Source organism: Argopecten irradians, chromosome 14 (assembly GCF_041381155.1).
Source record: "Argopecten irradians isolate NY chromosome 14, Ai_NY, whole genome shotgun sequence".
NCBI classification, from domain to species: Eukaryota; Metazoa; Mollusca; class Bivalvia; order Pectinida; family Pectinidae; genus Argopecten; species Argopecten irradians.
Window position 1 is genome coordinate 32,233,341 of NC_091147.1, and position 18,461 is coordinate 32,251,801.

Genomic DNA, 18,461 nt, shown 5'->3' on the forward strand with positions numbered 1-18,461 from the left:
TAATACATTCTACAGGGCTGCTCTGGCTATTGTCATTCTATACACCAAACATACAGGTAATACATTCTACAGGGCTGCTCTGGCTATCGTCATTCTATACACCAAACATACAGGTAATACATTCTACAGGGCTGCTCTGGCTATTGTCATTCTATACACCAAACAACAGGTAATACATTCTACAGGGCTGCTCTGGCTATCGTCATTCTATACACCAAAGATACAGGTAATACATTCTACAGGGCTGCTCTAGCTATCGTCATTCTATACACCAAAGATACAGGTACTACATTCTACAGGGCTGCTCTGGCTATCGTCATTCTGTACACCAAACATACAGGTAATACATTCTACAGGGCTGCTCTGGCTATTGTCATTCTGTACACCAAACATACAGGTAATACATTCTACAGGGCTGCTCTGGCTATCGTCATTCTATACACCAAACATACAGGTAATACATTCTACAGGGCTGCTCTGGCTATCGTCATTCTATACACCAAACATACAGGTAATACATTCTACAGGGCTGCTCTGGCTATCGTCATTCTATACACCAAACATACAGGTAATACATTATACAGGGCTGCTCTGGCTATTGTCATTCTATACACCAAACATACAGGTAATACATTCTACAGGGCTGCTCTGGCTATCGTCATTCTATACACCAAACATACAGGTAATACATTCTACAGGGCTGCTCTGGCTATCGTCATTCTATACACCAAACATACAGGTAATACATTCTACAGGGCTGCTCTGGCTATCGTCATTCTATACACCAAACATACAGGTAATACATTCTACAGGGCTGCTCTGGCTATCGTCATTCTATACACCAAACATACAGGTAATACATTCTACAGGGCTGCTCTGGCTATCGTCATTCTATACACCAAACATACAGGTAATACATTCTACAGGGCTGCTCTGGCTATCGTCATTCTATACACCAAACATACAGGTAATACATTCTACAGGGCTGCTCTGGCTATCGTCATTCTATACACCAAACATACAGGTAATACATTCTACAGGGCTGCTCTGGCTATCGTCATTCTATACACCAAACATACAGGTAATACATTCTACAGGGCTGCTCTGGCTATCGTCATTCTATACACCAAACATACAGGTAATACATTCTACAGGGCTGCTCTGGCTATCGTCATTCTATACACCAAACATACAGGTAATACATTCTACAGGGCTGCTCTGGCTATTGTCATTCTATACACCAAACATACAGGTAATACATTCTACAGGGCTGCTCTGGCTATCGTCATTCTATACACCAAACATACAGGTAATACATTCTACAGGGCTGCTCTGGCTATCGTCATTCTATACACCAAACATACAGGTAATACATTCTACAGGGCTGCTCTGGCTATCGTCATTCTATACACCAAACATACAGGTAATACATTCTACAGGGCTGCTCTGGCTATCGTCATTCTATACACCAAACATACAGGTAATACATTCTACAGGGCTGCTCTGGCTATCGTCATTCTATACACCAAACATACAGGTAATACATTCTACAGGGCTGCTCTGGCTATCGTCATTCTATACACCAAACATACAGGTAATACATTCTACAGGGCTGCTCTGGCTATCGTCATTCTATACACCAAACATACAGGTAATACATTCTACAGGGCTGCTCTGGCTATCGTCATTCTATACACCAAACATACAGGTAATACATTCTACAGGGCTGCTCTGGCTATCGTCATTCTATACACCAAACATACAGGTAATACATTCTACAGGGCTGCTCTGGCTATCGTCATTCTATACACCAAACATACAGGTAATACATTCTACAGGGCTGCTCTAGCTATCATCATTCTATACACCAAACATACAGGTAATACATTCTACAGGGCTGCTCTGGCTATCATCATTCTATACACCAAACATACAGGTAATACATTCTACAGGGCTGCTCTGGCTATCGTCATTTTATACACCAAACATACAGGTAATACATTCTACAGGGCTGCTCTGGCTATCGTCATTCTATACACCAAACATACAGGTAATACATTCTACAGGGCTGCTCTGGCTATCGTCATTCTATACACCAAACATACAGGTAATACATTCTACAGGGCTGCTCTGGCTATCGTCATTCTATACACCAAACATACAGGTAATACATTCTACAGGGCTGCTCTGGCTATCGTCATTCTATACACCAAACATACAGGTAATACATTCTACAGGGCTGCTCTGGCTATCATCATTCTATACACCAAACATACAGGTAATACATTCTACAGGGCTGCTCTGGCTATCATCATTCTATACACCAAACATACAGGTAATACATTCTACAGGGCTGCTCTGGCTATCGTCATTCTATACACCAAACATACAGGTAATACATTCTACAGGGCTGCTCTGGCTATCATCATTCTATACACCAAACATACAGGTAATACATTCTACAGGGCTGCTCTGGCTATCATCATTCTATACACCAAACATACAGGTAATACATTCTACAGGGCTGCTCTGGCTATCGTCATTCTATACACCAAACATACAGGTAATACATTCTACAGGGCTGCTCTGGCTATCGTCATTCTATACACCAAACATACAGGTAATACATTCTACAGGGCTGCTCTGGCTATCGTCATTCTATACACCAAACATACAGGTAATACATTCTACAGGGCTGCTCTGGCTATCATCATTCTATACACCAAACATACAGGTAATACATTCTACAGGGCTGCTCTGGCTATCGTCATTCTATACACCAAACATACAGGTAATACATTCTACAGGGCTGCTCTGGCTATCGTCATTCTATACACCAAACATACAGGTAATACATTCTACAGGGCTGCTCTGGCTATCATCATTCTATACACCAAACATACAGGTAATACATTCTACAGGGCTGCTCTGGCTATCGTCATTCTATACACCAAACATACAGGTAATACATTCTACAGGGCTGCTCTGGCTATCGTCATTCTATACACCAAACATACAGGTAATACATTCTACAGGGCTGCTCTGGCTATCGTCATTCTATACACCAAACATACAGGTAATACATTCTACAGGGCTGCTCTGGCTATCGTCATTCTATACACCAAACATACAGGTAATACATTCTACAGGGCTGCTCTGGCTATCGTCATTCTATACACCAAACATACAGGTAATACATTCTACAGGGCTGCTCTGGCTATCATCATTCTATACACCAAACATACAGGTAATACATTCTACAGGGCTGCTCTGGCTATCATCATTCTATACACCAAACATACAGGTAATACATTCTACAGGGCTGCTCTGGCTATCGTCATTCTATACACCAAACATACAGGTAATACATTCTACAGGGCTGCTCTGGCTATCGTCATTCTATACACCAAACATACAGGTAATACATTCTACAGGGCTGCTCTGGCTATCGTCATTCTATACACCAAACATACAGGTAATACATTCTACAGGGCTGCTCTGGCTATCGTCATTCTATACACCAAACATACAGGTAATACATTCTACAGGGCTGCTCTGGCTATCGTCATTCTATACACCAAACATACAGGTAATACATTCTACAGGGCTGCTCTGGCTATCGTCATTCTGTACACCAAACATTCAGGTAATACATTATACAGGGCTGCTCTGGCTATTGTCATTCTATACACCAAACATTCAGGTAATACATTCTACAGGGCTGCTCTGGCTATCGTCATTCTATACACCAAACATACAGGTAATACATTCTACAGGGCTGCTCTGGCTATCATCATTCTATACACCAAACATACAGGTAATACATTCTACAGGGCTGCTCTGGCTATCGTCATTCTATACACCAAACATACAGGTAATACATTCTACAGGGCTGCTCTGGCTATCGTCATTCTATACACCAAACATACAGGTAATACATTCTACAGGGCTGCTCTGGCTATCGTCATTCTATACACCAAACATACAGGTAATACATTCTACAGGGCTGCTCTGGCTATCGTCATTCTATACACCAAACATACAGGTAATACATTCTACAGGGCTGCTCTGGCTATCGTCATTCTATACACCAAACATACAGGTAATACATTCTACAGGGCTGCTCTGGCTATCGTTCATTCTATACACCAAACATACAGGTAATACATTCTACAGGGCTGCTCTGGCTATCGTCATTCTATACACCAAACATACAGGTAATACATTCTACAGGGCTGCTCTGGCTATCGTCATTCTATACACCAAACATACAGGTAATACATTCTACAGGGCTGCTCTGGCTATCGTCATTCTATACACCAAACATACAGGTAATACATTCTACAGGGCTGCTCTGGCTATCGTCATTCTATACACCAAACATACAGGTAATACATTCTACAGGGCTGCTCTGGCTATGTCATTCTATACACCAAACATACAGGTAATACATTCTACAGGGCTGCTCTGGCTATACACCAATACAGGTACTCATTCTATACACCAAACATACAGGTAATACATTCTACAGGGCTGCTCTGGCTATTCGTCATTCTATACACCAAACATACAGGTAATACATTCTACAGGGCTGCTCTGGCTATCGTTATTCTATTCTACACCAAACATACAGGTAATACATTCTACAGGGCTGCTCTGGCTATCGTCATTCTATACACCAAACATACAGGTAATACATTCTACAGGGCTGCTCTGGCTATCGTCATTCTATACACCAAACATACAGGTAATACATTCTACAGGGCTGCTCTGGCTATCGTCATTCTATACACCAAACATACAGGTAATACATTCTACAGGGCTGCTCTGGCTATCGTCATTCTATACACCAAACATACAGGTAATACATTCTACAGGGCTGCTCTGGCTATCGTCATTCTATACACCAAACATACAGGTAATACATTCTACAGGGCTGCTCTGGCTATCGTCATTCTATACACCAAACATACAGGTAATACATTCTACAGGGCTGCTCTGGCTATCGTCATTCTGTACACCAAACATACAGGTAATACATTCTACAGGGCTGCTCTGGCTATCGTCATTCTATACACCAAACATACAGGTAATACATTCTACAGGGCTGCTCTGGCTATCGTCATTCTATACACCAAACATACAGGTAATACATTCTACAGGGCTGCTCTGGCTATCGTCATTCTATACACCAAACATACAGGTAATACATTCTACAGGGCTGCTCTGGCTATTGTCATTCTATACACCAAACATTCAGGTACTACATTCTACAGGGCTGCTCTGGCTATCATCATTCTATACACCAAACATACAGGTAATACATTCTACAGGGCTGCTCTGGCTATTGTCATTCTGTACACCAAACATACAGGTAATACATTCTACAGGGCTGCTCTGGCTATTGTCATTCTATACACCAAACATACAGGTAATACATTCTACAGGGCTGCTCTGGCTATCGTCATTCTATACACCAAACATACAGGTAATACATTCTACAGGGCTGCTCTGGCTATCGTCATTCTATACACCAAACATACAGGTAATACATTCTACAGGGCTGCTCTGGCTATCGTCATTCTATACACCAAACATACAGGTAATACATTCTACAGGGCTGCTCTGGCTATCGTCATTCTATACACCAAACATACAGGTAATACATTCTACAGGGCTGCTCTGGCTATCGTCATTCTATACACCAAACATACAGGTAATACATTCTACAGGGCTGCTCTGGCTATCGTCATTCTATACACCAAACATACAGGTAATACATTCTACAGGGCTGCTCTGGCTATCGTCATTCTATACACCAAACATACAGGTAATACATTCTACAGGGCTGCTCTGGCTATCGTCATTCTATACACCAAACATACAGGTAATACATTCTACAGGGCTGCTCTGGCTATGTCATTCTATACACCAAACATACAGGTAATACATTCTACAGGGCTGCTCTGGCTATCGTCATTCTATACACCAAACATACAGGTAATACATTCTACAGGGCTGCTCTGGCTATCGTCATTCTATACACCAAACATACAGGTAATACATTCTACAGGGCTGCTCTGGCTATCGTCATTCTATACACCAAACATACAGGTAATACATTCTACAGGGCTGCTCTGGCTATCGTCATTCTATACACCAAACATACAGGTAATACATTCTACAGGGCTGCTCTGGCTATCGTCATTCTATACACCAAACATACAGGTAATACATTCTACAGGGCTGCTCTGGCTATCGTCATTCTATACACCAAAACATACAGGTAATACATTCTACAGGGCTGCTCTGGCTTTCGTCATTCTATACACCAAACATACAGGTAATACATTCTACAGGGCTGCTCTGGCTATCGTCATTCTATACACCAAACATACAGGTAATACATTCTACAGGGCTGCTCTGGCTTTCGTCATTCGTATACACCAAACATTCTATACACCAAACATACAGGTAATACATTCTACAGGGCTGCTCTGGCTTTCGTCATTCTATACACCAAACATACAGGTAATACATTCTACAGGGCTGCTCTGGCTATCGTCATTCTATACACCAAACATACAGGTAATACATTCTACAGGGCTGCTCTAGCTATCATCATTCTATACACCAAACACACAAGTAAAGGTTGTAAATCACAGTTATATATAATTTTTTATTCCGAAGGAGGGTTAATAATCACAAGAAACACTTTTATTTTAACTCAAAATAATGGTGATATATGTTAGAAATGATGATGTCATTTTAGCCAAGAGAACCAGAAGTAGCAGCAGACATGGCCCGGCAGACTCGGCAAGTTCTCTCCGCCAGTTTTGTCGAGAGTTCCCATTCCGAACAGACAAGCTGTTACGGGTAAGTTTCTTTGAAAAAAACCCTCAGTAACTGATGCTTAATTTATACAGAATTCTCAAAGTGCTTGAATTGAAATTTATTGCTTGAATTGTGCCTGACCTTTAGGATCAAAATTCTGTTTAAAATATGAATACCATATAGCAAGTTACTTTGTGAATAAAAAAAAAAAATATCACATATAGGTTCCCCAAGGGCCTTAGTTGTGTATATTGCATTTTCGGACAGATCGATGGACAAGAGGCTGCCATTTTGGATTTTGATTGTTGAAGCTTGTTTCCGCTATTTCCCAGAAAGTACTGAAGGGATCCTTCTCAAATTTCACATGATGGTTCCTCTAGGGCCTTAGTTGTGTATATTGCATTTTCGGACCGATCGATGAACAAGATGGCCGATAGTATTGGCGGCCATCTTGGACTTTGATTGGTGAAGCTTGTTACGACTATTTCTCATAGAGCCCTAGTTGTGCATATTACATTTTGGAACTGATGAGAATTCATGTGTTGTACAATAAAAATTCAAAGTATGGATATAATGAGAATTCATGTGTTGTACAATATAAATTCAAAGTATGGATATAATGAGAATTCATGTGTTGTACAATATAAATTCAAAGTATGGATATAAAGAGAATTCATGTGTATTGTTCAATATAAATTCAAAGTATGGATATAATGAGAATTCATGTGTTGTACAATATAAATTCAAAGTATGGATATAATGAGAATTCATGTGTTGTACAATATAAATTCAAAGGATGGATATAATGAGAATTCATGTGTTGTACAATATAAATTCAAAGTATGGATATAATGAGAATTCATGTGTTGTACAATATAAATTCAAAGTATGGATATAATGAGAATTCATGTGTTGTACAATATAAATTCAAAGTATGGATATAATGAGAATTCATGTGTTGTACAATATAAATTCAAAGTATGGATATAATGAGAATTCATGTGTTGTACAATATAAATTCAAAGGATGGATATGATGAGAATTCATGTGTTGTACAATATAAAATTCAGAAGATGGATATAATGAGAATTCATGTATTGAACAATATAAATTCAAAGTATGGATATAAAGAGAATTCATGTGTTGTACAATATAAATTCAAAATATGGATATAATGAGAATTCATGTATTGAACAACATAAATTCAAAGTATGGATATAATGAGAATTCATGTGTTGTACAATATAAATTCAAAGTATGGATATAATGAGAATTCATGTGTTGTACAATATAAATTCAAAGTATGGATATAATGAGAATTCATGTGTTGTACAATATAAATTCAAAGGATGGATATAATGAGAATTCATGTGTTGTACAATATAAATTCAAAGTATGGATATAATGAGAATTCATGTGTTGTACAATATGAATTCAAAGTATGAATATGATGAGAATTCATGTGCTGTACTCAGAGTCTCTGTCTTCAGACAGGGTTTGGTATCCGCGGGTTGACCAGGAAACACATCAAGAAGTTACAACTGAAGAATGAAATGTTCATCAATAGCCATCATCTGCATCCATCTGCTTCCTCACAGTCTATGAATGGACATCGCCGTGCCAACAGTGGTCCCACCAACATCCATATGGAGGGTAGCAGTACGATACTCACTCAAGAAATGGTGAGTTGTCTCTATATATACAAATGGTGATTGGTTTTCGTGTGACAGTTATCAGCTCTTTGTGAGTGGATAGGACCTGGTAAATTTAACTTATAAAACTACAAAATGCACTCTTCAAGCTTTAGCATTAGAAGAATTCCTATGTGTTTACAGGGGTGTATGGGTTCAGAGTAAATTCACTCACTCAGATCTTCAAATACATAAAGTTGTGAATATCATAGAAAATATAGAAAAGACAGACATCACTTACATAAACATCATAAGTGTGATATAGCTATCAAAACTTGTCTGGCCCTTAAGGGGAGGTAACACTTGATACTGATCGCAGATTAAAATTAAAGAAATCAGATAAATGATAATACGGTATATCACCTTTTCTGCCTCCCCACTCACCATTTAGATGTCTTGTTTTTATTTTTATTCCTCACTGAGTGCTCACATTTGTAATAAATGTCTACCTGAATACTGACTTGTCTGTTGTGTAAGCCTGCGGAGAGGTCGTGGTCTACAGGACAGCTACTGTTCCTCACGGTAAACAGTGCTATCGTTACACCGGACCAAGTGAGTGGTGTTATGTTTGTTGTTTTTGTCAGAGCCTGGTGTTAGATGTGAGATTTGTACTTGGTGATGTCTTCAGCTATGAATTACAAATGTTTTTTATTTTTGAACTTATCCGTCTGTTAGGTTTCATTACTGTAACAGTATTCTTTGTATTTGGTATTTTTGCTTATTTTTCTTATTTGTTTCCCAGAATTTAGTTTTGTTACTTAATTTTTTTTAAACTGTTTCCCTTAGAATCAGTTGAATATTTCAGTGGAGTCTCCTGAAAGAGCATGGCCAAGTGATCATGAAGCTGGTAGGAAAAACATACTATATACAAAGAGAAGGTCAATCTTTCAGGGTTTAATGTTGAGTGAGTCAATCTTAGAGGGGTTAATGTTGAGTGAGTCAGTCTTTGAGGGGTTAATGTCAAGTGGGTCAATTTTAGAGGGGTTAATGTTGAGTGGGTCAGTCTTTAAAGGGTTAATGTTGAGTGGGTCAATCTTTGAAGGGTTAATGTTGAGTGGGTCAGTATTTGAAGGGTTAATGTTGAGTGGGTCAATCTTAGAGGGTTTGATGTTAAGTGGGTCAATCTTTGAGGGCTTGATGTTAAGTGGGTCAATCTTTGAGGGTTTGATGTTGAGTGGGTCAATCTTAGAGGGGTTAATGTTGAGTGGGTCAATCTTAGAGGGGTTAATGTTGAGTAGGTCAATCTTTGAGTTGGGTTGATGTTGAGTGGGACAATCTTTGAGGGGTTAATGTTGAGTGGGACAATCTTTGAGGGGTTGATGTTGAGTTGGTCAATCTTTGAGGGGTTAATGTTGAGTGGGTCAATCTTTGAGGGGTTAATGTTGAGTGGGTCAATCTTTGAGGGGTTAATGTTGAGTGGGTCAATCTTTGTGGGGTTGATGTTGAGTGGGTCAATCTTTGAGGGGTTGATGCTGAATGGATCAATCCTTGAGGGGTTTATGTTGAGTGGGTCAATCTTTGAGGGGTTGATGTTGAGTGGGACAATCTTTGAGGGGTTGATGTTGAGTTGGTCAATCTTTGAGGGGTTACTGTTGAGTGGGTCAATCTTTGAGGGGTTAAAGTTGAATGGATCAATCCTTGAGGGGTTTATGTTGAGTGGGTCAATCTTTGAGGGGTTGATGTTGAGTGGGACAATCTTTGAGGGGTTGATGTTGAGTTGGTCAATCTTTGAGGGGTTAATGTTGAGTGGGTCAATCTTTGAGGGGATTGTGTTGAGTGGGTCAATCTTTGAGGGGTTGATGTTGAGTGGGACAATCTTTGAGGGGTTAATGTTGAATGGATCAATCCTTGAGGGGTTTATGTTGAGTGGGTCAATCTTTGAGGGGTTGAGTGGGTCAATCTTTGAGGGGTTGATGTTGAGTGGGACAATCTTTGAGGGGTTGATGTTGAGTTGGTCAATCTTTGAGGGGTTAATGTTGAATGGATCAATCCTTGAGAGGTTAATGTTGATTGAGTCAATCTTTGAGGGGTTGATGTTGAGTGACTCAATCTTAGAGGAGTTATTGTTGAATGGGTTGATCTTTGAGGGGTTAATATTAAGTTGAGTGGGTCAAATATTGTATACCAATTTTATATTGTATACCAATTTATTTTGTGAGATAAAAAAATTAAATTTGTGAAAAAATTTGTAATACAATTTTTATAAAAGTTTTGTAAATAATTGTCGGAAATTAATATATGAATGCATGGTATCGGTATGTGCTGTTGACTGCCTTATTGTGTATGTCATTGGTTTAGGGTTAATGTGATTGTAGAATACCCAGACACGTAATACAAGTCTGGTCTTCTGACTTCTTATTGATAGTGTGATTGTAGAATACTCAGACACGTAATACAAGTCTGGTCTTCTGACTTCTTATTGATAGTGTGATTGTAGAATACTCAGAACACGTAATACAAGTCTGGTCTTCTGACTTCTTATTGATAGTGTGATTGTAGAATACTCAGACACGTAATACAAGTCTGGTCTTCTGACTTCTTATTGATAGTGTGATTGTAGAATACTCAGACACGTAATACAAGTCTGGTCTTCTGACTTCTTATTGATAGTGTGATTGTAGAATACTCAGACACGTAATAAAGTCTGGTCTTCTGACTTCTTATTGATAGTGTGATTGTAGAATACTCAGACACGTAATACAAGTCTGGTCTTCTGACTTCTTATTGATAGTGTGATTGTAGAATACTCAGACACGTAATACAAGTCTGGTCTTCTGACTTCTTATTGATAATGTGATTGTAGAATACTCAGACACGTAATACAAGTCTGGTCTTCTGACTTCTTATTAATAGTGTGATTGTAGAATACTCAGACACGTAATACAAGTCTGGTCTTCTGACTTCTTATTGATAGTGTGATTGTAGAATACTCAGACACGTAATACAAGTCTGGTCTTCTGACTTCTTATTGATAGTGTGATTGTAGAATACTCAGACACGTAATACAAGTCTGGTCTTCTGACTTCTTATTGATAGTGTGATTGTAGAATACTCAGACACGTAATACAAGTCTGGTCTTCTGACTTCTTATTGATAGTGTGATTGTAGAATACTCAGACACGTAATACAAGTCTGGTCTTCTGACTTCTTATTGATAGTGTGATTGTAGAATACTCAGACACGTAATACAAGTCTGGTCTTCTGACTTCTTATTGATAGTGTGATTGTAGAATACTCAGACACGTAATACAAGTCTGGTCTTCTGAGTTGATAACAGTTGGCTGATCAGTAGGTTACCAGTCTGTTTTAAGCATTGAAGTCACTATTTTTTAATTTCATCAGGGTATGAAAGAAATTTTGTTTGCAAACTGTGTGAATCCTTGTAGAGGATTCTCACAAAAGTTTGAAAACAAAATTTATTTCATACCCTGATGAAATTAAAAAATAGTGACTTCAATGCTTATAATTAATTTTCCATGCTACTTTATAAAATGAAATACGTTTACACGTACGATTCCATTGATTTTTTCCAAAGGATTATTGTTTTTTAAATGGATACGCAACGTCAATGTTTCTATTGTGACGTCACGATAACGTCAGGATTCCATGCCATTCTCGAATGTTTTTTTCATCATGGAATAAAAAAAATGAATAGGCCAATCAGAAAGCCAGAAACAAAGAGAAAATTAATTATTGCTCTTTGAAATGAGTCCCCATGTATCATGATTTGTCCTATAGATGTGTGATGACAGGTAGTATATATCGGGTCATTCATCAACCTGTTGGCCTCATGGTCACATATCTACTGCCCTCCACATGTAAACAGGTCCTTATAACACATAAAGGAGGTCTAGTCCTACAACACACAAGGGAGGTAGTCCTTAAACATAGTCCTACAACACACAAGGGAGGTCGTCCTTAAACATAGTCCTACAACACACAAGGGAGATCATCCTTAAACATAGTCCTACAACACACAAGCGAGGTCGTCCTTAAACATAGTCTTACAACACACAAGGAAGGTCGTCCTTAAACATATAGTCCTACAACACACAAGGGAGGTCGTCCTTAAACATAGTCCTACAACACACAAGGAAGGTCGTCCTTAAACATATAGTCCTACAACATACAAGGGAGGTCGTCCTTAAACACATAGTCCTACAACACACAAGGGAGGTCGTCCTGAAACATAGTCCTACAACACACAAGGAAGGTTGTCCTTAAACATATAGTCCTACAACACACAAGGGAGGTCGTCCTTAAACATAGTCCTACAACACACAAGGGAGGTCGTCCTTTAACATAGTCCTGCAACACACAAGGGAGGTTGTCCTTAAACATAGTCCTACAACACACAAGGGAGGTCAACCTTAAATATATAGTCCTACAACACACAAGGAAGGTCGTCCTTAAACATATAGTCCTACAACACACAAGGGAGGTCGTCCTTAAACATATAGTCCTACAACACATAAGCAAGGTCGTCCTTAAACATAGTCCTACAACAACAAGGGAGGTCCTACAACACACAAGGGAGGTCGTTCTTTAAACATAGACTCCTACAACACACAAGGAGGTCGTCCTTAAAAACACATAGTCCTACAAACACACAAGGGAGGTCGTCCTTAAACATAGTCCCTACAACACACAAGGGAAGTCAATAATCCGTTAACATATAGTCCGTACTACAACACACAAGGAGGTAAGTCTCTTAAACATATAGTTCCTACACTCACACACAAGGAAGGGTCCCTTAACAAATAGTCCTTAGACATATAGTGAAAACACATAGTCCTACAACACACAAGTGGAGGTCGTCCTTAAAACATAAGTCCTACAACACACAAGGGAGGTCGTCCTTAAACATACCTTAGTCCTATAACACACAAGGGAGTGTGTCGTACCTTTAAACATAGTCCCTACAACACACAAGGAGGTCTTCCTGAAACATATAGTTCCTACAAACACACAAGGATGGTAGTCCTTTAGTTCTAAATCACACGATAGTAGTCCTAGTCCTACAACACACAAGGGAGGTCTTCTTTCCTTAAAACACTTAGTTCTACACACACACAAAGGAAGTACAACACACAAGGGAGAGTCTTCCTAAAACATATCAGTCCTTAAACATATAGTCCCACAACACACAAGGGAGGTCGTCCTTAATTACATATAGTCCTACAACACACAAGGGAGGTCGTAAAAGTCTTTAAACACATAGTCCTACAACACACAAGGGAGGTCTTCCTGAAACACATAGTTCTACAACACACAAGGAAGGTAGTCTTTAAACATATAGTCCTACAACACACAAGGGAGGTAGTCCTTAAACATAGTCCTACAACACACAAGGGAGGTCTTCCTAGATAACACACATAGTCCTTACATAGTTCCTGCAACACACAAGGGAGGTCCTTCATAGATTTCTCACTGAAACACATAGTCCTACAACACACAAGGAGAGGTCTTCCTGTTCTACATCAACAACATAGTCCCTTAAACATAGTCCTACAACACACAAGGGAGGTTGTCCTTTTAAACATATAGTCCTACAACACACAAGGGAGGGTAAACATATAGTCCTACAACACACAAGGGATAGTGCGCCTAAACATAGAATCCTACAAACACACAAGGAAGGTCGTCCTTAAACATTAGTCACCCCTACAACACACAAGGGAAGTCGTCCTTAAAACATAGTCCTACAACACACAAGGAAGGAGGATCGTCCTTAAACAAAAGTCCTACAAAGTCCGACCTTAAACACACAAGGGAAGGTTCGTCCTTAAAACATATAGTCCTACAACACACAAGGGAGGTCGTCCTTAAACATAGTCCTGGCAACACACAAGGGAGGTCGTCCTTAAAAATATAGTCCTACAATTAACACAAGGTAGGTCGTTAACAATAGTTAAAATAGGAGTCTTAAACATATAGTCCAACAACACAGGGGGTGGTTGTGCTATAAACATCTAGTCTTTACAACACACAAGGAAAGTCGTCCTTAAACATAGTCCTTACAACACACAAGGATAGGTCGTCCTTAAACAAAGTCCTGCAACACACAAGGGAGGTCATCCTTAAACATAGTCCTACAACACACAAGGGAGGTCATCCTTAACATATAGTCCTACAACACACAAGGGAGGTCATCCTTAAACATAGTCCTACAACACACAAGGGAAGTCGTCCTTAAACATAGTCCTACAACACACAAGGGAGGTAGTCCTTAAACACTTAGTCCTGCAACACACAAGGAAGGTTGTCCTTAAACATAGTCCTACAACACACAAGGGAGGTCGTCCTTAAACATATAGTCCTACAACACACAAGGGAGGTCGTCCTTAAACATATAGTCCTACAACACACAAGGGAGGTCGTCCTTAAACATAGTCCTACAACACACAAGGAAGGTAGTCCTTAAACATAGTCCTACAACACACAAGGAAGGTCGTCCTTAAACATAGTCCTACAACACACACTGGAGGTAGTCCTTAAACATAGTCCTGCAACACACAAGGGAGGTCATCCTTAAACATATAGTCTTACAACACACAAGGAAGGTCGTCCTTAAACATAGTCCTACAACACACAAGGGAGGTCGTCCTTAAACATAGTCCTACAACACACAAGGGAAGTCGTCCTTAAACATATAGTCCTACAACACACAAGGGAGGTAGTCCTTAAACATATAGTCCTATAACACACAAGGAAGGTCGTCCTTAAACATAGTCCTACAACACACAAGGGAGGTCGTCCTTAAACATATAGTCCTACAACAAACAAGGGAGGTCGTCCTTAAACATATAGTCCTACAACACACAAGGGAGGTCGTCCTTAAACATATAGTCCTACAACACACAAGGGAGGTCGTCCTTAAACATAGTCCTACAACACACAAGGGAGGTCGTCCTTAAACATAGTCCTACAACACACAAGGGAGGTAGTCCTTAAACATAGTCCTACAACACACAAGGGAGGTCGTCCTTAAACATATAGTCCTACAACACACAAGGGAGGTCGTCCTTAAAACATAGTCCTACAACACACAAGGGAGGTAGTCCTTAAACATATAGTCCTACAACACACAAGGGAGGTAGTCCTTAAACATAGTCCTACAACACACAAGGGAGGTAGTCCTTAAACACTTAGTCCTACAACACACAAGGGAGGTAGTCCTTAAACATAGTCCCACAACACACAAGGGAGGTCATCCTAAAACATATAGTCCTACAACACACAAGTGAGGTCGTCCTTAAAAAACTTAGTCCTACAACACACAAGGGAGGTAGTCCTTAAACATATAGTCCCTACAACACACACGGAAGGTAGTCCTTCAACATAGTCCTACAACACACAAGTGAGGTCTTCCTTAAATGACCCTAGCTGCTGATAGCACATTTCGCCTTGTAAATACATTTGACAGTACTCAGTTGACTGATGTTGTCTGTTGGGAAGAAAATAAATAAAAGGAGATGAATATATTTCAGGAATACTTTCCGTGATAAGGCATCTCTTCAGACATATGGAGATGATGTATAAGAGTTTGAGAGCTCTGAACTTGATTTTTTTTTTCAAATTCAATAATGCTTTCAAATGGAAATTAAGGCTGAGATGTTACAGTTATATTACTATGTAGTAGGACAGGACATTGACAGTAAAGTATGGTACCTAACAATCTGGTCACTGTTACTATGACAGTAAAGTATGGTACCTAACAATCTGGTCACTGTTACTATGACAGTAAAGTATGGTACCTAACAATCTGGTCACTGTTACTATGACAGTAAAGTATGGTACCTAACAATCTGGTCACTGTTACTATGACAGTAAAGTATGGTACCTAACAATCTGGTCACTGTTACTATGACAGTAAAGTATGGTACCTAACAATCTGGTCACTGTTACTATGACAGTAAAGTATGGTACCTAACAATCTGGTCACTGTTACTATGACAGTAAAGTATGGTACCTAACAATCTGGTCACTGTTACTATGACAGTAAAGTATGGTACCTAACAATCTGGTCACTGTTACTATGACAGTAAAGTATGGTACCTAACAATCTGGTCACTGTTACTATGACAGTAAAGTATGGTACCTAACAATCGGGGTCACTGTTTACTATGACAGTAAAGTATGGTACCTAACAATCTGGTCACTGTTACTATGACAGTAAAGTATGGTACCTAACAATCTGGTCACTGTTACTATGACAGTAAAGTATGGTACCTAACAATCTGGTCACTGTTACTATGACAGTAAAGTATGGTACCTAACAATCTGGTCACTGTTACTATGACAGTAAAGTATGGTACCTAACAATCTGGTCACTGTTACTATGACAGTAAAAGTATGGTACCTAACAATCTGGTCACTGTTACTATGACAGTAAAGTATGGTACCTAACAATCTGGTCACTGTTACTATGACAGTAAAGTATGGTACCTAACAATCTGGTCACTGTTACTATGACAGTAAAGTATGGTACCTAACAATCTGGTCACTGTTACTATGACAGTAAAGTATGGTACCTAACAATCTGGTCACTGTTACTATGACAGTAAAGTATGGTACCTAACAATCTGGTCACCGTTACTATGACAGTAAAGTATGGTACCTAACAATCTGGTCACTGTTACTATGACAGTAAAGTATGGTACCTAACAATTAACAATCTGGTCATTGTTACTATGACAGTAAAGTATGGTACCTAACAATCTGGTCACTGTTACTATGACAGTAAAGTATGGTACCTAACAATCTGGTCACTGTTACTATGACAGTAAAGTATGGTACCTAACAATCTGGTCACTGTTACTATGACAGTAAAGTATGGTACCTAACAATCTGGTCACTGTTACTATGACAGTAAAGTTATGGTACCTAACAATCTGGTCACCGTTACTATGACAGTAAAGTATGGTACCTAACAATCTGGTCACACGTTACATATGGACAGTAAAGTATGGTACCTAACAATCTGGTCACTGTTACTTGACAGTAAAGTATGGTACCTAACAATCTGGTCACTGTTACTATGACAGTAAAGTATGGTACCTAACAATCTGGTCACTGTTACTATGACAGTAAAGTATGGTACCTAACAATCTGGTCACTGTTACTATGACAGTAAAGTATGGTACCTAACAATCTGGTCACTGTTACTATGACAGTAAAGTATGGTACCTAACAATCTGGTCACTGTTACTATGACAGTAAAGTATGGTACCTAACAATCTGGTCATTGTTACTATGACAGTAAAGTACACTGTATGGTACCTAACAATCTGGTCACTGTTACTATGACAGTAAAGTATGGTACCTAACAATCTGGTCACTGTTACTATGACAGTAAAGTATGGTACCTAACAATCTGGTCACTGTTACTATGACAGTAAAGTATGGTACCTAACAATCTGGTCACTGTTACTATGACAGTAAAGTATGGTACCTAACAATCTGGTCACCGTTACTATGACAGTAAAGTATGGTACCTAACAATCTGGTCACTGTTACTATGACAGTAAAGTATGGTACCTAACAATCTGGTCACTGTTACTATGACAGTAAAGTATGGTACCTAACAATCTGGTCACTGTTACTATGACAGTAAAGTATGGTACCTAACAATCTGGTCACCGTTACTATGACAGTAAAGTATGGTACCTAACAATCTGGTCACTGTTAGTTAAAGTATGGACACCTAACAATCTGGTATACCAGTAAAGTATGTACCTAACAATCTGGTCACCGTTACTATGACAGTAAAGTATGGTACCTAACAATCTGGTCACTGTTACTATGACAGTAAAGTATGGTACCTAACAATCTGGTCACTGTTACTATGACAGTAAAGTATGGTACCTAACAATCTGGTCACTGTTACTATGACAGTAAAGTATGGTACCTAACAATCTGGTCACTGTTACTATG

The 18,461-nt window shown here is 39.2% G+C and overlaps 1 protein-coding gene across 1 annotated transcript in view; it reads left to right on the forward strand.

The window, feature by feature from the left end:
• LOC138307830 (GTPase-activating protein skywalker-like) overlaps positions 1-18,461 on the forward strand; it is a 76,149-nt gene that overhangs the window by 29,795 nt on the left and 27,893 nt on the right. The window contains exons 6-7 of the mRNA XM_069248735.1: positions 6,773-6,876; positions 8,325-8,516. Of these exons, the coding sequence (XP_069104836.1) occupies positions 6,773-6,876; positions 8,325-8,516 (296 nt within the window). The remainder of the gene's footprint in view (positions 1-6,772; positions 6,877-8,324; positions 8,517-18,461) is intronic.